Source organism: Patagioenas fasciata, chromosome 2 (assembly GCF_037038585.1).
Source record: "Patagioenas fasciata isolate bPatFas1 chromosome 2, bPatFas1.hap1, whole genome shotgun sequence".
Lineage (NCBI taxonomy): Eukaryota > Metazoa > Chordata > Aves > Columbiformes > Columbidae > Patagioenas > Patagioenas fasciata.
The window spans coordinates 24,172,179-24,196,009 of record NC_092521.1 but is presented as its reverse complement, the minus strand read 5'-3'; the positions used below and the strand labels follow the sequence as shown (position 1 = coordinate 24,196,009).

General features: G+C 36.5%; 1 protein-coding gene across 10 annotated transcripts in view; it reads left to right on the top strand.

Annotated features, from left to right (window-relative positions):
• The window catches only part of VPS13B (vacuolar protein sorting 13 homolog B), a 449,354-nt gene that overhangs the window by 56,476 nt on the left and 369,047 nt on the right, over positions 1 to 23,831 (top strand). For 9 of the 10 annotated variants that reach the window (XR_011737362.1, XM_065830344.2, XM_065830342.2 and 6 more), the window contains exons 8-16: positions 2,842 to 3,110; positions 5,557 to 5,652; positions 6,003 to 6,125; positions 8,042 to 8,179; positions 9,401 to 9,488; positions 14,767 to 14,958; positions 15,381 to 15,550; positions 19,187 to 19,381; positions 20,561 to 20,685. Coding sequence is in view for 9 of the 10 variants with exons in the window: in XM_065830344.2 (XP_065686416.1) it covers positions 2,842 to 3,110; positions 5,557 to 5,652; positions 6,003 to 6,125; positions 8,042 to 8,179; positions 9,401 to 9,488; positions 14,767 to 14,958; positions 15,381 to 15,550; positions 19,187 to 19,381; positions 20,561 to 20,685 (1,396 nt within the window). In the remaining variant the exon portion in view is untranslated. The remainder of the gene's footprint in view (positions 1 to 2,841; positions 3,111 to 5,556; positions 5,653 to 6,002; positions 6,126 to 8,041; positions 8,180 to 9,400; positions 9,489 to 14,766; positions 14,959 to 15,380; positions 15,551 to 19,186; positions 19,382 to 20,560; positions 20,686 to 23,831) is intronic. The other variant, XM_071803911.1, reaches the window with a different exon arrangement.

Below are 23,831 nucleotides of genomic sequence, written 5' to 3'. Positions count from 1 at the left end.
AACAAAAAGCAGATCAAGAGATAATATTTTGCCAGCTTTGGGCTGAATCTGAGATCTGAACTGTCTGAGAAAACCAGGGGCAAATAATTTGTGACAGCAAGAAATTCTATGTGAGCATTAGTTGTTGGAGAAAGAGGATAAGAATGGGAGAACTGAAACTTATTGATCCTTACTTGACTGAGGAAATGCAGCTGTACACTGTGTTAAAGAGTTTGGGTAGGGGGGAGTAATTCCTAAATATTGGAGAAAATGGTCTCCAATTTGACTGATGTCAGGATAAAAGGTTGTGTGTGCCAATTAGTTTCTCTGTCTTTTTCTTGTCCCTGCACTTGTTGTTCTGTCTGCTCATGAGTGTTAAAGAGATATACGTGCAAGGTTTGTACCAGGGTACATAATATCATTTTGTCTCTAAATGTTTTCATGTGTTTTGTGGGGTAAATGACCTTTGCAATAAGCCCCACAGTCTGTTGTTGGTCTTGCTGTGTGTGGTGGTTTTTGTTTGTTTTGTTTTTTGGTTTTTTTTGGCTTCATTTTGTTCCCCCCCGCCCCTTTTTTTTCCCCTCCACTCATATCTAGCTCTGCTATTGGAACTTCTTTCCTGGCTATATACCCTCCCAAGTATTCTTTCAAATAAAATCCAGTGTAGCAACACAGCTGTTCAATAGTATAAACATATTGGGGAGAGCTTTTAGAACACTGATCTTGGTTTTTCTCTGTATGTTAGTAATTTCTACATGACTTATATAATAAATACGTTCAAAGGAAAGTCATACAGAAAATATTTGTTGCTCTGGAAGAATGTATGTTATTGCATTTGAGTTTCTTCAAGGACAGCTCATGCTGCAGGAACAAGTTTAAGGGCTGTTGCATTCTCAAGGTCAGCACCAAAACTGTTGTTGTCAGCCAGATAACTTTGTTTCTTGCAAATTTTTTTTAACATTTATTCCATAAATTTTGTATTCATAATTTAATAATGTCATCTTAGCTGTGAACTTGCAGTAGCTTCTTTCACTTGTAGTTTGTAAAATATGGATGAGGAAATGAATTTTAATATCTACGTTATTTAATGATATGATAACATCTACATCTGGGTCTTGAAGTACTTATCAGGTTTCACTTATGCAGTTTCATGGTTGATTCAACCAGATGAAAATTCATGCTATTGCCAGCAGGGATGGCAACGCATTCCCTCCCTCTTCCCCTAGAGCCAGCGCTTGCGTTAATGTAGCCACAGGTTGGCTGGATCAACCCTTTACCTGACTGAAAACTGATATGGGCAGAAAAAAAACAAATAGGAAGAGAGTAACTTTATGCTAGGTTAGATCCAGGCTTATCGTGAGAGATACCAGTTTCCAGACTCTTAGAGGTGAGTTTCTCAACCTCTTTAAAAGAACAGGTAGTGAATTTCTGAAGATCAAAATAATTTGAACATGGAAACAATGAGATGCAGTCACACTGTAATCTTATAATTTATATCAAATGGATTTCTTAACGGGAATCACTGCCCTACACTGTGAAGCAAGATTGTTCCAGTGGGATTTTGCTGTGGGTGGTTGGCAAGAATGGATTTAGAACACTGAGTAGGATCATTCTGTCTTTTAACAAACTCACATACATAGGGATTTTATCATTATATTTCACTATCCTATATGTTTGCAGTTGATGCAGTGCTTGGATTGGTTAGTTAAAACTTTCCGAAGTACATACTCTCCTTCATGCATTACTTGTTGTAAAGGAAGTTACATTGTATGTCTGCTTTGAAGTGTTTAGAGGATGTTGTGGGTTGCTTCCTAGGCTCATGTGCATTTTTTTGCAAAACTTGACTGATTACATAGTGGTGTCTATCTCACACTATATAGAGAGCACCATTTTAGTCTAGCTGCTCTTCAGTCTTGTTTTACTGGCTTCCAAAATATTAATAAACATTATAAACCAAACTATTATTTGACACCTTTTACTGTTGTCTCTGTGTGTACACATAGTGCAGCAAGAGTTATGCTAAGTGATGGCTGAATTTTATGGCTGTGTAGACCAAATGTTATGCACAACCCAGGTCCTACACCTCCAGATTTCTTCTCTTTTGGCAGACCTTCCACCATCTCTTCTGTGCTTGCCAACAGCAGCCTAAGCTGAGCTACTGGAGTCATGCTCCATATCAACTCTTTTTCCTTCTGCATCTGACAGTTCCCCCTCTTGGCCGTTCCCAGCACTGGATGTGCACCTCTCCTGTGTTTCCTGATTTACACTGGATTGAAATCTGATGTGTGAGGCAGTTTTGTGAAGGGAGCAGGAGGGAAGCTTGCTTTGCCTGCATGGGAGGAGGCATCCTCACCTCTAAGCATGTGCTAGAGTTCTCATGAGTGTTTCTTCTTATAGTTTCCCCCTTTTGCACAAATGTATGTGTAAATAGTTAGATTAAAAGTCTAAAGACAAAATGCTCTAAAACTTCTAAGAATAGGATCTTGGCATTTAAAATATCATCATAATATATAATTACTAGGGTTTAATTTGAAATTCAGAAGGACTTTAGTGGAAGAAGTCTTGAAAACATGGGGTATAGATGACTAATTCTGGTCTTGCTGCAAATGTACAATGATAGAACTATTACAAAGACCCTTAATATGTTTTGGAGGAAAATGTAAATGAATCAGTCAAGTGTTCGGAAACTTATATTCAGAAATTTTAAAAGTCTACTTCTTTTCTATCTTTATAAACCAGTTATTAGTGAATGATATGTGGAATACTGTCCTAGATAAATTCAATATACTATAATTTTAAATAAAATAAATTAATTTTCTGGCATGGTTGATGTGGAACTTGACTTAGCTTTCATTTTAAAAGGTGCAGAAGATGAAACAAGCTCAGTAATGCAGTATCCTACACAGTATGTCAATCAAGATCCTTATTTGCATCAAGATGATGACCAGCAACAAGGATGGGTTTCTTGGGCTTGGTCTTTTGTTCCTGCTATTGTGAGTTATGATGATGAAGAGAATGATTCTAGTGGAAACGATGATGAAATGATGCTACGTCAGCAGAAATCTCAATCCCTCAAGGATCCTGTTATTTCAGTTGGGTTTTACTGTACAAAGGCAACGGTGACTTTTAAGGTAATTATTTATCTATTTTGTACAGGATTTATTTGGCTTGTTGGGAAAGTGTATCAAGATTATCTGGGTGCTTGTATACTGCTTTTGATTTGAGACAAGGAGTGTTCTGTTAATGAATAACAGAAAATGTGAATACTGTAAGTTCCTCTTATGTCATAATGTATTAATTGCAATGTGAAGTGTTTTTGCCATTTGAGCTAGAATTTGAGTGCAAACATTTTCATTTTAAAGGGAAACTGCTTGACTGACTATAATATGTGCAGGTTTGCCTTTAAATTGATAATGTTGAAATTACTTTCCATGGGTTGGAATTGAATTAAAGAAGCAAAGGATAAATTATACATGTACTATAAACTATGTATGTAGAGAAATATTTGAGTATTTTCTGTAAACAAATCTCAAAACAGTTGCTGCACTTCTCTCTATTCCTCTTGTAAACTTGCAGAAAGGAATATGGAGACTCTGAATGAGATACTGAGATGTGCTGACAATTAAAAATTAAAATTCTGAATTAGCAAAATACTTTCAGCATGTCCCAGAGTATATGCAATCAATTCTATGTGCATAACTTTAACAGGAGGGTCTTTGATTTACAATTAAACATATATTAAGGCCAGAACTCTTCAGAACAGGAATTAATGCTGTTTCTGTGAGCAGCAGAATAACCAAGGTAGATTTTTGACATTGAGCCAGTCAGATGAACTGAAGTGCTTTCATAGTCCTTGTACAACATTTATGTGCCTGATCATACACTCGATGCCATCAGTAGCTCCCTACCCACTTTCTGCCTGTTTGACTTGTTGTCTGTGCCCAAGGGAGGGATTTGCGGGGCTTCATGGTGACTTTCTCTGAGCTGTGTTTGGTGGCCCAGCAGAGCACTTAGCTGTTCAGCAGCTGTCAGAAAAAATGAGACAAGTGACTCTGAGAGCTGCAGGTATTCTGTTGGGAGGTTAATATTTTAAGCTTTAAGTCTTCTGGCAAATCTGGTTGCTAAATTTGAGGATGTAAAGCATCAAATGTTCAGTTGTGTTGTGTCAATTTGCTTCAGCCTTCCTTTTTTTTTTTTTTTTTTAAAGGCTAAAAGTAAATAATAGAATATATTTTCTTTCTCCTTTAATTATACCCCTAATACAGCATTTAAAAAAAACCCCAACAACAACAAAAACAAACCAACCAAAACTCATATTTCTCATTTATTGTAGCTCAGCATCTGCTTTCTTTTATGCTTTGTCATGCGGTAGAAATTTTGTGCACTTTTTCCTCTCATGAGAAAACTCATTAAAAGTAGTTAAACTTATTTTTTTAGCTGGATTGGGCTTTCCTTATGTTTCATTGTCGAGCCTACACATTTTGTATTAGGAAGTGATAAAAGCTACTTAAAATTTATCATCCTACATTCTCTGAATTTTAAATGTGAAACAATGTACAGTACTAATACATTTAGGAGGAAAACAGAATTTGTTGTTCTGGTTGCATGCAAAAAAATGTATGGCATTAATTTGTAGTTCATATTTTGGTTAAAAAATAAAGTCAAGTTTCTGCATTAGCAGTCCAAACAGTTGATATCATTCCAGCTAAATATTATGCCAAATTAAATGTAGCAGTTTCTAATAATTGTGACAATGGTTCTTGTAATGTCTGAGTTCTTTTAATCAATTAATTGCTTTTCTTCTGCAATAATTGCACACAGCTGAAGGGTGATCAGTGATTTTTTTAATTTCCATTTTCTTGGGTTACAAAATTTTAATTTGAAACAACAGCCATGTGTATCCACTCTTGAAAATGAGAGCTTGTGGATTTTTTTATATAAAAATGAGAATTTGATTCAAGATAAAGAAACTTAAGTATTTTTTGATGCAGAACATAGCACCTTCATTTTGTGCCATTTTTCTCCTTTTTCTAAACCGCGGGTTATATGCTTTTTAACCCGTGCACTTGTGTTTTACCAACTAAAAATTTTTATATCAAAATCATGCAAAAATATAAATGCATGTTTCTCAATTGCCATGATAATAAGCCAAAATGAGTAGGCTTGTAATCAAAATGTTTCCTTAATATTTTCATGGTGTTTAATTATTTGCTGAGAAGCATCAGTATTTTATTTATTAATTTTTACAGCAATTTATAAGCTAATTTTGTATTATGTTAGTAATGCAGCTGTGTATCTGTTTAATCTTATCACATAGTTTCTCTTTAGATAAGCAAACTGAAAATACTGTAGCGGATATAAAACTTTCTGTTACAGCATACTTCAACTAGAAGTTGAATATGAGAAGTTTTAACATGGATAATGTGTTACAGCTGTTTAACTGCACCTGCTTCCTGCTTGTTAATAAATTTTGGCCCATAGTTTAATTTGTCTTCATCAGTCCTGGATGTTAATGACATTACTGCAGTTTTATACTAATATTGACTTATATAAGGTGTTTATCCTATTGTTTCGTAGCTCACTGAAATGCAAGCTGAGAGTAGTTATTACAGTCCTCAGAAAGTAAAATCAAAAGAAGTTCTGTGCTGGGAACAAGAAGGAACCACAGTTGAGGTAATCTTTTGTTGACAGGGTTTTTTTGCTTCGTTATAAATATTGTAGGAAATAATCACTAATAAAATGTTTTGAAATTATTGCACTACTGATTTTTCATATTCTATTATATTGGATGTGTTTAGTGTAACAACCATGTAGACAGCACTAGAAACTTAAGAGAATTTCTATAGTAATCAGACACTAAAGTAAACCCTTCATTCTAAGTGTCCTGTTTGATTAACTTGCTATTTATTAAAGTTCTAAATATATAAACCTAAACATATTTTGGTTCGCTTTTCTTCATCTTTTCTATTTCTAATGGAGAAGAATTTTTCAAAATACCACCTTTTTTGTTTTCCCTTCAATAGGTCCTTATGAAAGGTGAACTTTTCTTTGATTGCCAGATAGGTTTTGTTGGTTGTCAAGCTATGTGCCTTAAAGGAATTATGGGAATTAAAGACTTTGAAGAGAATATGAATAGGAGTGATGAAGTGAGTATATTGAAATATCATTTGACTTGCTGCGTAAGTAGTTCTGGTAAGCTTTGTTGAAAGATTTGATTGCAAGAGTTGGAAAGGCTACTGTTATCAGTTGTGATTTAAGCATTTCAAACGTGTCACTGGAATACAGAACTCAATGTCTATTCCTTACAGTTGGGAAGACAAATACAGGAGAGTGAGAAGCTGCAAAATGTAAGGCTTTTGTTCACAACCCTGCTACCTTCCTTTTATGGATATTTGCATAATTTGATCTTGTCTAACAAATAACAACACAGCTGAAAACCTTTGAAAGTACTTAAATCAACAGAAGATTGGAAGGGAAGGAATGGGAAGTGAATGAGTGTTTTGCCTCATTTTTCAGTAAGATTGATGAGAGCACTATCAAGAGAAGGACTAAAACTTCATTAATTTCTGTATTTTAAATGGATGCAAAGCTTGAATTGCTTAATGAGACAAAATCAGGTATCCATGTGAACTACTCTTAAAATACTTAATAGTGCATGAAATTCTGCATTCAAGAATGAGGATTTTTGATTGAGCTATAGAGAGAATAGTGCCCTAAACTTTGCCCTGGAGTACAGCGATTACTATCTGTGTTTAAATAAAAACAATATAGGCCACAGCAGACCTGTTGATTTGATGTTAGTGCTCTGTGAAGTCTTAAAGTATTTTAAGAAAAAAAAAAAGAATGTGGAAGAAAACAAAGTGACTGTATATTAATGTCAATATTCTCCGTATTTGGAAGATGCTCATATACAGTACTATGATAGACATAATGGGACAGGTTCTTATACTTCCCCTGGGAGAGCAGCATGGGCTTGACATCTGCCTCAAGCTGCATGCAGCACAGTAAACAAACAAGAATTGTGTATCCTTACACAGCTGTAGAGTGTGACATTGTTGGGATTACAGAGGTGTTGCGGGACACACGCGCTGACTGGTGGACGCCAGCTTTTCCAGAAGGGCAGGCTGGGGAGCAAGGATGAACCACCCGCAACAGATGCTCTTCTGGCCCTGTGAGATACAGGGAGATGTGGCTGAGGATGTGAGAAGTGATTTTTGGGCTGGGGTGGGTGAGGGAATGAGTTTCCTGTATGGTAGTTGATAAGGGACTCTTGGTTTTCTGCTCTTTTTCATGTTTCTGCCACCCTCTGGGGTGTGAATTCAAGCAAATCTCTGCTTTTGTGAGAATGGTGGTGATGTTGATTCTGCCTCACCTGTTCCCTTTCTGTACTGCTACACTTGGGACTTTGCGCCTTTCGTGTGTGTTCCAGCTGTGTTCTATGTGATGGAGAATAGAAAAAAATCAATCTCATATAAATAACCTTTTTAGAAAAATAACTCTTGATGAAAAAGTTGTGTTAATATCAGGAGGACAGAGGGTTTGGGATATGGAGAAGGCATCTAAAAATCTAGATGAATTAAGAAGAGTGATAAGGTACCAAGTAGGTAATACATTTCAATATTTGCTTATCATGAAGAGGATAGATAAAGCATCTCAAAGGCACTGGTCAGTCAGAGAACTGGTATATGTAGCGACAGGATTGCATATAGTTAAGAGAATGGGGTAGCATTTGAGAAACTATGACCTGCAGTTATTTTCTGTTAAAATGAAACTAGTATGTTCTAGATCATGGGTTGTATAATATTCACTAGCTCAGGACCTTTTTACTATCTTGAAAATGGGGAGGGTGTAGACAGGAACTTCAGTGTTATTTGAATAAAATATTTTTAATTGGCTTAGCTTCATAATGAAATATGTGACCGGAACTGAGGTACCCTCTTCCATATGCTCTTGAGCGATCCTACGGTATCATTAGTGTTTTACGACAGAATTGAAACTGTTCTGTTAACTTGACTGTATTTTTTTCCTCCCTTCCCTTGTTATTTTCTGCTACGTCATGAAGGAAGCCTACTTCTTTAGTTGCGGAGAAAATTTGAGTGCAAAAGGGATGACATACCTTACCAATTCACTCTTTGATTATAGAAGTCCAGAAAATAACAGTATTCGTGCAGAATTTATATTGGATGCAGCTCATCATAAGGTCAGAAAATTTCAGTTTTTCTCAGAAAAAAATTCTGATACTATCTAATGGATTTCTAATGATTAGTTCTGTGTACTATTAGATGACTGATTTTCATTGCTTTGTCATGTTTAACTGAATCTTCCTTTGCAGATGGCAAAAAAAAAACCCCTAGTAAACCTTCCTGTTTAAAAAGGAAACAAAACCATGCACGAAAGAAACCTCAAACTCCTGTACTACACCAAAACCTGAATTAATTCCATAGTTTCCAAAAGCACTGACTACAGAACACCTGCAGAGAAAAACAGATATGAGAGTATACTGGCAAAAGGCCAAGCTTTACTGACACATACCACTTTTATCCCAACTAGCAAGTACTTAATGGCCTTCAAACCGATAAATGCTGTCTTCGAAACCAGATAATTTCGTTCAGTGTTCATTTTATTGTCCATGTGCTTTATCCATCTACTTAGATGAAGTCTTGCTAATTCTGCCTTTGGTAGAGACAAATTTTCAGACACCGATAGTCTCTGTTCTTGTAAATTGTGCAGTCCAGCTTTATTCTCACTTTATTCCCTGACTGTCTGCAATACTAAAGACTGGTTGTGGTGACCAAGGTGGTCCCTTGCAGGTGTATACATATTCAGACAAGTATACATATTCAGACATATCCCATAGTGTGTTTTCGTTTTAAGCTTTGCTCTTTCCATTGCCTGTCTTTGATGCTTTTATGATTTGCCTGTTTTTGGCAAGAGGGGAAGTGAACTTGCTGTTTAATAATGGATTATGTTATACATAAATCCCAATGATGGCATAAAGTCTTAATACGTTTCCTACTGTTTAAAGATAAAACTGCAGTATTCCTTAAATAACAAAGCCAGAATGAATGAGCTTCAGCTTTCAGTGTATTTAATTAGGCAGATCTGTTGGTTGCAAGAGGTCAAGTGAAGAATATTCACTCCATTAAAGGTAATAATTAACTAGATGTTATTGATGAATTGGTCAGCATGTCCACTGGAATTATGGATGTGCCTTTGTGTGGCCTCAAATAGAAGTTACATTACCTATTGGGAAGGTGAATTCTTTGGGATAACCTCTGTCCTTTGTTTTGATAAGCCTTCCTGTGTGTTGATGCACAAATCCAAACATAAAAATATCTCTGCCATACCAGCCTATCAGCTGGTAATCTCAAGATTCTTTCCTTATACAATGTTTTCTTTGTTTGCTTTGCTTTGTTGGTAGGAGACGTACACAGAGATAGCTGGAATGCAGAGATTCGGGGCTTTCTACATGGATTACTTGTACACAATGGAAAGCACCAGTGGCAAAGGTACCTTTATTTATCTTTGTTTACCCTGTTAAATAATAAAAACAAAGACTTTTCATGCCCAACTGATTGTTCAGCAGCTGTCCTCTAACTTAACTTAGATTTACTGTCAGGTTCATCATTAAAATGGTTACATCTTCACTGATGTGTTTGAGGCTGGCTGTTTTGGTTAGCTAGTGATTGTTACTGTTCTTTTTCCTGCGTAAGTAATCACAATGATATCAGTAGCTAAACTGTAAGACTGGTGGTAGGACATCATAGAGTCTAATGTCTTTTTTTTTTTTAAGTAAGTTGTCATTATTGACTTTGGGGAGGAGGGGGAAAACTCTTTTTTGAAACCCTGGTTGAAGACTGAAGCTTGTCCTCTACTTGATGCAAAAGACAAAAAGGACTGTCATTTTTTTCCTGTGAAGAAAAATGCAAGGGTGATAGATAGTGTGGATAACTAGTCTGTAAATATACATCTGAACATTTTTTTTAGCTAATATTAGCCTAGGCCATGCATACATAGATATTGGCTAATTCTAAATAATTTTTGAGATTACTATTAGTTCTTTTCTGAAGCTGAGAGAATACAGTGGATTCAATGGAGTAAGTATGAGTGTCACAAAAGCCAGGACAAAGGAATTAGTGTATCCACAAGTAATTTGTATATATTTTTATATCGATATTCTTATTGTGAATCATTATGTGTTTCCTCTCTACCTCTGGCAAGATTGTCCTCTACAGTTGCTGCTCTGCAGCTTTATTGCCTGAGTAATGCTTTCTTCACCTCCTCTGCATTTATTATTATGGACACTATTTCTGTGAGCATGCGTTGTGAACTTCTTGCTCATTTGTGACAGAATGTTTTTCTGTCTCTGCCTCCTAGTACAACTTACCTGGGTTTTTTGCACGGTTTTGTCATTATATAAGAGGAACATCAAGTCCTAATGTTGTTGTTTTCTGGATTTGTTGGACATTAAGTATTAAAGTAGTAGGAAAGAAAAACAAGTTTGGTTAGCGAATGGATCAGGCAAAGCTTATAAAAAGAAATAAAAGGTATCATTGCCTTCAATAGTAAAGATACACCAGGTAATTGAACAGTTCTTGCCTGGCTCTGAGTCTTTCCTTTCTGTGTAATGTGGGTGTGACATGAAGCTGTGAAAACGTACATTAAGTCAAGCTTCTACTGCAGTCTAGTTCTGTTTCTAACAAAGAAAAAACTGTTTAATTGCATGCAGAACATTTATGGAGAGCAGTTGAAGACCTTATCTCCTTTTTTTCTTGATATAGAAATTTGACCGTGCACAGTTTATTTGATTATGAGGAAAAAATAGATTCTGTGGAGTATTTTGTCTTGTTTCTATGAATGCATGAGGAATTTAATGACATATCTAAGCCTTTTCAGAAACGGCTGAACTTAAGCGCATTTTTTTTTGTTCTCCCCTCAAGACCAGACTACTGGTGTTTTCTGGCTACCTTTTCCCTCCCTCAGCTTCTCTTCTGTTTGTTTCGGTTTACTTTTTCAGGGCCTTGGCTTTTATTTCCTGTATCAGTCACCAGGTAAACACCTCACAAAATGTAGCTTGGCTTCATATCGAGTCTTGCTGTGTTCTTTGATTTCAGGGTTACTCATCTAATGTAAGCTACCTGACTACATAAAAGAACAAATAATTAATTTTTAAATTAATGGCTTAAATGGTTGTTACAGTGCTAAACCCTTAAATTTTTTGATAGCGTTTGTTCCTCAGAAAAGCAAACAGGACATTTTCTGCTAGTTATGTTCTAGCTAGTTTTTCCATATTTTTAGTCAAGTATGTAATTATTAAATAGAATATGAACAAATAGGTAAAATTATATCATTTACAATGAAGGCATAAATACCTCAAGATTTTAAAATCAATAGCAATCTTGCTACATTTTTAATATTTGGTGTTTATACAAAAGTATTTATGTAAAAGTTTACATTTCACTATTTCTTGTTTTGACATAGTTAAATTTTTTTCTAGTTACAATTAGTGCATACCAACTTCAGTTAAAAAAACCTGCCTAGCTTAAATTATAGGAGGCAGTTACTGTGATTGTAAGATTTTTATCTGTCAAGGCAATTTTGGTTTGACACCTTCTTTGCCCCTTTAACCTTTCCCGAAGTGTACGATTACTGATTAAACTGCAAGTGCCTCATGGATAACATTAACCTCAGGAGTTTCATCTTTCACTTATAGATGTACCTTAATCACTTTTAGTATTTTGAATGAAAATAAGACAGTAGCCTTATTTAGAAATTCTGCCTGTTCTTTCCTTCCAGCTTTGTTTCAGTTTTTGCTTTGTATTTCAAAACAAAACAGTAATTTTCCCGAAACACTGTATAATCTGTCAGTTCCCTGATCAGTGATTTGCATGACCTATTGACCTAATGGGGTGTACTTTTGAAGTAATGTTTTGTTTATAATGTCTACCTATCTATTTTGGTGACAAGTTTATTATGCAGCACTCTCATTTTAAGATTTTTTTTTTTTGTCCGTTGGGATTAGACATGGTTTACAGAGAGCTGAAGACGCAGTGATCAGATGTTACTTTCCTTTATGCATCTGTGAAGTTTGAAAATTAACCTGTGGTCACCAACTTCTGTAGAACCAATAGGTTTTCTATCACATTCTCTTTGCGCTTAGTTAGAATTAAAGGGAACTGTTCCAGAAAGTGGTTTGTATAAATGCTTTCACTTTGGTATATTTTTCATATACATACAATATATAAAAATGAGTGTTTTTTTTTCTTTTTGAAAAGGGAGGCTGTTATTACTTTTAGAGGCTTTTGGCCTTGATACTTTATGTGAGGTCGTGGATTTTTTTTTTTTACACTTTTTAATGTTAATCTGAACTGGATATTGTTTAGAATTGGAAGGACAAAAGTGCATGTTAACTGCATATAAAGTAAAGCATACCCTGACAGCAGGCTGTATGTGGGCTTTTTAATAAAAACATCTTGTTCAGGATTTATTAAAATGGTTGTAACTTCAGTTCCATTTGAAGATTTTAATAGATTTCATGAGGTAGTATCTTTCTGTCCTTTTTGTCCTTTTTCTTTTTTCTTCTTCCTCTCAGAAATGGTAAACAAAACACCAAGGGAAGCAGAGAATATAAATGCTCTCACCATCAACTTCTGTTGGGCTTTTGGGGACTAAGTTAATTGTTCTGCTGATCATACAGGCCTCTAAAGGTCTGCAGAGCACTAGATGAGCTCCATGTCAAACTGGATGTAGTCTCGGCAGGGACCTTTCTCTTGCCAGTGCTTAGAAGCAAGAACATTTTATAGAGTATGATTTAAAGATTAGAGAAAAACCCCCTATCCTTCTTTCCTTTCCAGCCAAGCTCACCTCCTCCATTAAAAAGACTGTTTCGAATGAGTACAATAAAGGAGGGAGGAAAAAGGGAGGATGAAGCATGACAATGTTCCTCTCAGGCAACCAGAAATAAAACATGCTTTCTTTCAGTTCTTTTAAAATAAAGATTTGCTTTGAAGTTATGAATTGTACCATACCAGGCTACTTAACCACAAAGCCTCAGCTACTCAGAAGATGACAGATCCTACATCTCTTTGACAAAGTGGGTAGGTCAACTGTCTGCCGCAGCTGCAGCTCCCGCAGCCTGGGCTGACACGCTGAGCCTGTCTTGCCGTTTATGTGAGTATGGACAGATTGTGTCAGTGAGAAAGCTGGTAGAAGGAGAATGTGGAATTATCAGATATTTCTGTGGTTTTTAGGCTGTAGTTCTGCATAGGTGTCTTTAGTTTGTTACTGTAACAGAAAGGCAGGAGGTTATTAGATTTATTCAAGGAAATAGGTTGATGTTTGTCCAGGCAGATGGGTGAAAAGAGGAATGAAATCTATCTTGCATTGAGTATGTGTGCAAAATCCATATTGAATAAGAGTTTGGAAGTCACCTGAAAAATCTTGCTCTTCAGAAGGACCATCATGGAAGTGCACTGTTTACACAGTCTTTGGTTTCTGTGGCTTAGCTGGTCGCAAGTACAGGAGAACATATCAAATGGACAGCTCTGCAATTGCATAAGAGTTAATTTGTGGAAACCAAGGTGAAATTGGTGCCAATGGCTGTGTGTTTCCTGGCTTTCCTGTTTGTCACAGCTTTGATCGGGTGGATTGTGGAGTACTGTGCTATCTAAGGAGTGTGTGCTATCAAGATTCACTGCATGAATTAAGCTGTCGTCCTACAATTTATCTCAGAACTGTTTCATGTTTAGATTAAGTGGTCTCAGAATCCATTTAATCTTGATGTTTATTTTGTCAGACTGTTTGTTTAATGGTTAGCAAGACATTTAATGTTTAGCGCTTGTGTCAAAGCAATGAAGGCTCTGTTGAAGTGATGATTTATTAGAAAAAAAAGAGTGAAATTCTGCAAACTAAATATGGTAGGGGGTGAGGTGATTTTCTTACAAGGCAAATGTAACAGGGAAACTTAAGCCTCTCATATTTGCATAATTTAACTGAAGAATTTCCATGAGATATGTTTAGGGAAATGTTGTCATATTGTTTGACAGCTGATGAGTAGTCTATATACAGTGAATGTGTGGTTTTGGTCTACTTCATTACCTTACACGTGTATCAGAGAAATGACAACTATAATTGGTATACTAGTTGCTGATCTTAGTGCAGAGGTGTTAGATCTTGTGGATGCAGAGACTAAACCACTCTGAGATAATGACTGAAGAAGTTTTCGTTCTTGCTGCCCATGCTTTACCTTGTCAGTGAATGGAAGGAAGGGTCAGTCTGGTTTATGATGATAGAAGTGAGTGTGATTGTCATAGCTGTTCCAGCCTCTGTACCAGCAGTTTGCATTTCAGGGGCTCATATCTGTATTTTCTCCACAGCACATGTTTTCCTTGACTGTTTGGGCTAGGTATTTTTGTGATAAACTACAGGAAGTTTTCAACAGCATGGCTGTCATTGGCACCTGGAAGTTAATTTGCCACAGAAGTTGGGAGATAGTTTGGATATCTTCCCAGAGTCCCAAGCTTGAAAGATGCAAAGTTAGTGGAAAGGTTCCTGAGTTGTGCTGCTCTCAAAGGCAAGACGGACTCTTGCCCTGTTTGTTCTGCATTAAACAGGAATAATGTTTGCTTACACTTCTTAAATGATTCACGGTGTATTTATGTGTTCAATTTGCATTGTTATATTTTCTGTACATAACTCTGTGATCATGGGTTTGAAACAAAAATAGCTGATAATTTTGATGTCACATTGTTTGGTGTAATTTGTTTTTATTTATAAAACTTCTTGTAGTTTCTGGGAATCAGCAAGACCTTTCATCAGTAAAGAGTGAAGATTTTGGAAATGTTCAGGAGATGTCTACAAAAAGCCTCATCGTGGGCCCACTCAATCTTCGATTGGATAGCAGTGCAGTACACCGGATAATGAAAATGATAGTTTGTGCTCTGGAACATGAATATGAACCGTACAGCAGAACAAAGCCAGGTTTGCTCCTGTTGTCTAGATGCAAACACTCAGAATTAAACCAGACAGAATTCAGGGCTCTTGAAGGTGCATCTTCCACATACTTGAAGTCTAAATCTGCCAGGGGATTTTGAGTCCAAAAAGCAAAATAAAGATAAAATTAATCACTATACCCCCTCAGTGTTGTATGTACCTCAGAACTAATTTCGGACACCTTGGAGACCACTTTTATCAATCCTGAGCCTCTTGTTGAGTAACGGAGGCTTATTTAATTAACAACTCTAGCTTAATTTTGGATTATGGAGAAGAAAGTATCCCTGTTAGTATGTATGAAGGGTGAGGGAGGGAAGGTTTCCATTTTTTGCTAATCATTTCTGAAACAAGTAGTATAGGAGGTATGTTATATGTTTTGGTCAAACACATATAATCTTCATTTATTGTAGATATCGTGGATGGAAATAGAACTATGCCGAGCTCAGAAGAAGTAGCATCATTGGAGGAATACATTCCCACTCGACTTACAACATTCACTGTTCTTAAGTGTACTATTATAATTCCTGTGGCAGAATTCAATTTACTAGACCACTTGATGCCCATAATCATGGGTGAGAAGGTATGTATGCACAGCTATTAGTTCATTTATTTATATCAACATTTGATATTTCATATAAACTTTCTGACAGCGCTGTTATTCCATGTGCCGGGTGTATTGCTGAGTTCCAAATTAATTTGGTACCCAGGAACCTTCCCTTCAGATATGAAAGGCGAGTGGTGTCTGCAGTGACTAGCTAGACTTGTAAACTAAAAATGTCATGTAGTGGTAGCAAAAAAGAATTTAGAAGGAAGAAGATTTTTAAATCATCAAGCAAATTAAAAATAACTGGCTGCAACTTTAAGTTTTTTATGGAAACCTTTTGATCAGAAGAGTACCTGTTGTCTTTTTGGCACGCAGGTCTTCCCAGACTCAGTGAAGTCTGAAATCTTTGGATACATAGGCTCAGTAAAGACTTCCCAGATGTTAACAGCCAGCTGTGTGTACTAGTTCCAGCCAGGACACCAGCAGGACTTTGGCTGTTACTGAGCATTTAACTGCTGAGTGACTAGCTCAGAGAGCCAGAAATGAAATTTTCTGACAGTCTTACTTGGTTTTATCTTCTGGATATATGTAGCAGATCTCCAGCTAAAGAATCCTGTCCTCGTTTTATTCCTATAGGGCACCTTCCTTGGTGCACAAAGCTAAGGTACTGTAGGGATGACTCTGTTTTGTAGTGAAGACTTGCAGTAGGTTTACCTCTTGCAGCAGAGGTTGAAGATATTTTATGGATAAGGGAAGAGTTGGGAAGAAGAGAAAAAAAAACGCTTCTTGATTGAGTTCAATTTCTAGGAATTTTCATCTGATATTAAACACTTTTGATGTGTTTTTCACACATGGACACCAAATATGTGTTGCATGTAGTTGAGGGCGAGCTGTTTTAGTAGGGATGTATTTTCTGGAAGCTCTCAGTATTTATGGTTCCAGTTTAAGCAAATGGAGTTAGGCTTCTATTTGTGAAGTATTTTACTATGCTAAACATTCAAAAATTGGCATTCAAATGGCCTTCCAGAATTAGTGTATTATTTTTGTATGGGCCTTTCTTTTCAATGATAATTTCTTGTCTAAAATGGAGATGAAGTTGTATACTCAGAAGGTCTTGTGAAAGTAACCTTATTAGTATTTGTGAAGCATTTGTATATAAGAAAGGTAAAAACCATTTGAAAAAGCTTTTTTTTTTTTCAAATCAGAGATGGATTTGACTAGTATTACATGATGGAAGGCACAATGACATTAAATTGTCTTTATAACATAAGAGATACCTACTGATTAGAGGAGCACTGTCTAACTTGTGCTGTATTTTTTCATAAAATGTACCATTTACAGCATGTTTGTGTGACTTAAGATTGGAAATGGATGTGCAAGAGGACAGAGTACAGAAAGTCAATTTATGATGTTTCTTATAGTGTGCTTGCATAACCATTTTCATTGGCACAGTAACACACACAATATTTCACTGGGGTCACTAGTCTCTGGGCTGCAACATATGTAAAATTTCAAGCATGTGGCATTTAATTGGGGAGGGTGTATCTTTATCTTAAATTTAGACTCCTTATCTTTTCAGTTAAGGTGTCTGGACTGAGTGAACCGGTGTCACTGTTAGAAAAGGGGGCATTATCAAGTGCCTAATCAGAAGCTTTATTTCTTTTAAGCCTGTAATAACCCTGTGGATTGTGGTGCTTTTCACCTTATGGGGATGGGCAGATGGTATTTTAATATTGGGAGAACAGCCCCATATTTATTGTAAGTTTGAGGCAAACAAGTTGAATTCAAGTGAACTTGTTGGTTGTTTTTTCTTTTTCACTTGGAGTTCCAGTGTGTTTCCCAAGTGAAGCCAAGCCTGTTCAAAATAAGAATAGTTTTAAATTTTAGATTGAAAGTCATATACACATCAACTTATTGTCCTATATTTATACAAGTTTAATAAAATTTTTAGATTCATAGTGTAACTTGGATTGGGAAAGATCTCTGGAGATGATGCCCACAAGTCCAACACCCTGCTCAAAGCAATCCCAAGTAGAGTGGATTGCTTCAGGTGTTGTCCAGTTAAGTGCTGAATTAGCTCCAAGGATAGAGCTTCCATAAAAACCTTTCCCGTAGACCTGCTTGGAGTTGCCTGTGTTTCAGCTTGTGTCCATTGTGACTCATCTCCTCAGGGTACAGAAACCTCTGACAAGAGTCTGGCCCCCTCTGGTCTGTCCCCTCCCAACAGGCAGTGGTAGGCAGCAACAGGATCTCCCAATGGCCTTCTCCAGGCTGAGTGACTCCAGTTGTCTCTCTCTTCCAAGAGAGAGCTCGTGCTGCATCCCCCTAACCACTTTGGTAACCCTCCAACAAACTTTTTCTGCTATGTCCACCTCTTCCTTGTACTGGATACAGTATTTGATTTTAATGAATACTATGAAAAATGTAGTTGGATGTTATAAAATTGTAATATTTATGATTTTGGAATGGTCTCTTTGAGATGTCTGGCATGACTGTGAATACGTAATATGACAATATAAAGGTTAGATCAGCGTGAGTTTAGTATGGTGATAGTGCTTTGGAGTGCTAAAAGTGTAAGCAAATATTTTAAAGAACAAAATATTTTGACTTTGTATATTCTTGTTATGGGTTGACCCTGGCCAGCTGCTCACCCAGCCACTCTCTCCTTCCCTTCCCCAACAGGATGTGGGGGAGAGAATAGAATGTGTTGAGACAAAGAGGAGGTAGATCACTTACCAATTACCATTATGAGCAAAACGGACTCAACTTACAGAAAATAAATTTCTTGCCAATTTAAATATATTTAGATAGTGAGAAACAAAGACAAGTATCAAATAAGACCTTTCTCCTGTCCCCTCTTTTTCCCAGGCTCAACTTTACTCTTCCTTTCCAGCCCCGTGACACAGGGGCTGGGGAATGGGGAGTTGCGGTCAGTCTATAGCAGTTCTGCTCTGCCACTCTTCTTCCTCATGCTTTTCCCCTTCTCCACCCTGTATCTTTCCCACACTAACTGAGGGAAAACTGGCTCTTGTGTGGGCTCTCCACAGGGCTGCAGTGTGGATATCTCTCTGGTGTGGTCTCTTCCACGGGCTGCAGGGAATTACCTGCTCTACTGTGGTCTCCTCTGTGGGCTGCAGGGGCACAGCTGCTCTGATGCCTGAAGCACCACCTTACCCCCCTGCTCCTTCTTCTCTGACCTTGCTGTTTGTATTGCTGTTTCTCACTTTTTACCCTGCATCCTCTCAGCCTGTGTGGTGCTTTTGCCTTTTCTTAAATATGTTTTCACAGAGGTGCTGCCAGCTTGGCCAGTGCGCTCAGTGGTGTCCTGTAGTGGGGCCGCTGCAGCACCAGGTGGAACGGGGTGAACTGTGTGGGTCTGGCACAGGGCAGCCCCTGGTCTTGCTGCTGCCTGCTCCCCGGCACTTACACCTAAGATAACTCCAGATAAAAAGTTTATGCTTGAATTTCAGACTTCAGTGAAATTATTTTGAAAAGAGTTGAGGATTTCTACTGTAATGACCACAAGGCTATGATCTCTCTGAACAGTTGATTACATGTAGATTTGCTTCTGAGTGAGGGAGTGGTAAGAATATGTAAATATGGTAGATAATACATCTGTAGTATAATACCTGCATGTGTGTTGTTTTGTTTTTCTCCCCCCCACTATCCTAGAACTTAAGTGGATTGTTAAATGCTGCAAGCTTCCAGCCCCTGCGGCCTTTACCGTCCGTGCGAATTTTGGTGGATAAAGTCAATGTGGAGCACTCAGTGCCCATGTACGCCGAGCAGCTGGTGCACACAGTGAGCAGCCTCAGCCAGCCCTCTGACAACCTGCTGCACTACTGCTACTCACACTGCTATCTGAAGGTAAAACAAGGCTGGAGATCTGTTTCTTATTGCAGTGTGCTGAGAAAAAGTTAATATAAGTATGGGATAATCCTAAGTGTTAGCAGGTTTCTTGAAAGAAAGTTTTCAACTTGTCTAAAAGGATGGGAAGTGAACACATTTCACAGAATGTCATCGTTTGGGATCGCTGCCTCTGACCTGAGCCAAATGTTTTGCAATACGAACAAAGAACTTCACATGAAGAAACTGCGCAGACTAAAGCCCCAAGGCCTTTGTGGCAAGATGGAGTTAAAATAATTTGGAAAGAAACCTTTCCTCTCTTCTAGGACAGTGCTCGTAGAATATGTAGATTGCGGTGAATTAATAGATAGCCTAATAGATATTTAAACAATTGAATTCTTACTGTCTGCATAAAACCAGCTCTGTCCCAGAACTGCATGGCAAGTGTTCAGTTTTCTGGGTGGCACGTTTACTTTCTGTTGTGTTTAAAGTGATTGAGATGGTGATATTGCAACTCATCTGTATGTTATTCAGTTTGAGGGCGTTTTTTTCTATTCATGAAGTTCTTAGCAGATGTTTGATCAGTGTTTGCAAAACAAGGACTTCAATTTTGATATTATGGGTTTATTTGCTAGTTTTAATATAGGCTGAAGTGTTCTGTTCTTATGTGAATGGTGGTACACACAATGTTAAAAGGTGAATTTTACAACCATTTCTCTTCCATATTGAACACAGAAAAATCATAAAGTATAGTTGTGATGAACCTTTCTTTAGGTGCACTTATTAAGGAAAAAACCTTTGAAGGGGAGCTTCTCATTTCCTTAAATACACTTTTTTTTTTTTTTAGGCAAATGTTGTTTTATTTTATATGAAAGACAATGTGCAATCTGCAGTTTTAAAGGATATAGAATAATATAGTTTAGTTGATAATTATAATTTGGCATTTTAAAAAAATTTCATCAGAGCATTGTTAATATTTGAGCAAAGAAAATATTTTTATATATATTCCTATTGGGACATTATTTTAGGTAGATTTTTCTAGTTATTTTTGTGTTTGAGGGGAAAGCAATTATCTAAAAATAATCTAAAATTTATTTTATACTTATTGAGTGTATTTAAAAATGTGTTTGTTATAAAATTAACTTGAAAATGATCTAATCATGTTATAATATATACTTTGACCAACTTAATTTGTTTTAGGTATTTGGTTTTCAAGCAGCACTGACTTGTTTGGACAGTAAAGGATTGTACTGCTTCCCTGTTCCAGTTATCCCCTCATTCAGTACTGCTCTCTATGGCAAGCTGATCAAGTTTCCCAAATATTGGTGAGCATTAATCACATACAGTGTATTTAAATAATATGTACTCAACTACTCTTGTTTTCTAATGAATAGTTTAAAAAGACTGAGCTCCATGTATATCCCTAAACTTCTCTGTCTCTTCTATCATAGTCTACTACTAAGGCTGTTACAATTAGTTTCTATATTAGGATAGCTGATAATAAATATTTTAGACCCTCGTTTGGTTGAGAGAACAGGCTACACAAGCCCTGTAGTAAATAACTTTCTTCTAGCCTTTGTAGAATTCTGTGAACCAGTTTCCTTTCTTCCTTGAGTGGATATGAAGCTGAAGTTACATACTGTTGGCAGACTCGATGTGTTTAACTGAACAGGTCAGCTCTTTCTGTTTAAAACTTCACCAAATAAAAAGCAACAAATAGGGACCAAAAAAGCACCAACCCAAACCATTCCAACCCCAGAAAATGATGTGTTTTAACATTGTGATCAGGTATGAAGTTCTTTGTAGTAGTTCTGATTTTAAATGCAAACATTTCTTTTCTGAAAACAGTTGTGTGGTGTTATAAATTGAGCTATGTGATTTTTTTTTTTAAAAAAACTTTTAATGCCGTGGAAATTTAGTATTTCAATTTAGTTCTACAGGTTAAATCTTGTGGTCATAAATTTCAATGTGTAATAGCTTTTATTAATAAATTGTATTTATAAATATCTCTTTTCAAGAAAGTGCATTTAGGCATTTCTTTGGACAGAGCATTAGTTTTCTTTCTCTCTCATTTTGAGCAATAGCTGTCCGTGATACTACTCTCTGACTGCATCCATACAAACAATCTTGCATAAAGTGACAAGATAACAGGAAAACATGTTAACATGTTAAATACTTTGTCTTCAAATATTGTATGTTGTATAGCTAATTTGCAAGTCATTTGTTTGTGAAAGTTTAATAGATTATTAAAAAAACCCCTACGCATATGATTGTTTATAGTGGCACATACACAATATATTAGTTTGTTTCTCACCAGCTGTGATACGATGTTAAATATGAAAGGTTTTCAGCATAATCAGCACACCACCAGGTGGTAGCAACCTAATTGACTTTGTTGTATTTTCCATCAATAGTTTACAGAAGTACTAAGCACTTCAGATGAATTTCTGTTCTCTTGTGGCATTTTGCAAAAGAGAATAAAAGTTACCAGGATAATGCATAATGAGCACTAATTGGAGTACTTTGCTACTCTGGTAGGATTGACAGCCTTTCCTGACATGACCCGGCTTTTAACACTAAGCTCTGGTTAGTGGTCCTTATTAGTAAACTGTAGAAATAAATTAATGTTTAATGCTAAACTGAAATTTATTTAGTACATTATAAAACACCTGGTTAGTTGTGCAAACCAAAAAAATACTTCAGAGATGAAAAATGGTTGCAAAAAAATCTGATAAGTTGATGGTTTCTGAGTGCTGGTGCTCTCTCATGAGCACTCTTGCACTCTTTTGTGTGTGCCTGTGCTTGCTGCGCTCAGCCTCTTGCTCCCTCCTCGGTTTCTCAGGCTTTCCCACACGCGCTGTTCCAGTCTCGCCGTCCTGCGCTGTCTCGTGCGTGCAACCTCGTGCAGTCGCATTCCCTCTCTTGTGCTTTCTCTGCTTCTCTCTCGTGCTTTCTGTCTTGCTCATTTTCTTTCTCTCTCTTTAAAAAATATGTTGTATTATGATGTGTCCCCAGCTGGAAAAGAGAGTATGGTATACTAGTAACATAGAAAAATTGTGAATTAGTTTTGCGGACTGGAGGCTGGGAATTGGTCCTGCCTTAAAATAGCAGATCATCTATCAGCATTTGTTAGTAGATCTTGTGAGACCAGCACTTACTGTAGTCTAGTGTATTTTAAAATAATTTTAATAGCTTTCTTGCTTTTTTCTGTGATATCTTTCTAAAGCTTATTTATTTATTAACAGTGTGAAATCATTATATAAAATCAACATATTCCAACAATTTATCTAAACTAAGCAACACCAATTTGCGGGTAATAAAGTAGAAAAACAAATGAGTACAGCAGCGACCTGGTTAAATGAAGTGTAGTTTGAAGTGAATAAAACTCCAGATGAAACACATCAAATAGCACTTGAACTAAATCGAAATCAGCATGAGGACTGAGAGCTTCATTGAAGTCATGCAGTGAGTGAGAATTAGTCTGGTAGGATAAACTGGTAATGTCATTAAACTTAAATTCGGTCCTCTCCCCTAAATTATACCACCTGCTTTATTTGGATTTTTAGATTTCGCATTCCAGAGTTTCTTAAAGTACACACATCTGATGCTACATGTGTTCTTCTGTTTCTTCATAGAAAATATATACCACAGACCATACCTTTTAAAAACAAAGACATTTTATGAACTGTTATGGAATCCCTCAGGTAGTATGTTTTGAGTTAGCAGTGAAAATCTCAGCTTTATTTCTGACATAAATCAGTAGAATAGCTTTCTTTTCTAGTTTCAGCATAATAATCTCAAAATGTATATGGTGTATAAAATACTGTTGCAATATTTATTTTTTAGAACTAGTTGATAAACATTGGTAGCATGTTTTAACAGATAAAATTTCAGCAATGTCAGCCTAGTAAATTCCAGTAAATTAGCATAAAAGTTACAGAAGTGCTGTTTTGTTAGCCTGCTAGATTGATGTCTGGTTTAATTTCAGTTAGTACACTTTCTTCTTATAAAAGCAATGTGCTCAGGCTCACTAGTTAACTAAGTCTTCAACATTTTAAAATTGTATAGCTAATAGATTTTTCTACAAAAGTAAAAACATTTGGTCTTTTGTTTTTGTCAAGCATAACAAGATGCAAAATACAATGTTAATGTCAATATTTTACAACATACTTTATGTAGTGTTGCATGCCAGATTGTAAAGCAGCTTTCAAAGCTTTCAGGAGGATGTCTGAAAACAACTGAGAATTAACAGAATATGGTTAAAAGCCTAGAATGAATGACAAGAATGTTTATTGCCAAACAGAAATCTTAGAGGAATTAGCTGATTTATTTTTATTTTTTCCTCCTTTTGGCTATGATGTCTGTAGTAACAGATGAGGTAATCCAGTGTAAGACATTTCAGTGTTTTAAGCCTCTATCACTTATAAAATATCAGTTTATTGGACTTCTGGAGAATTTTGAAGTTATATTA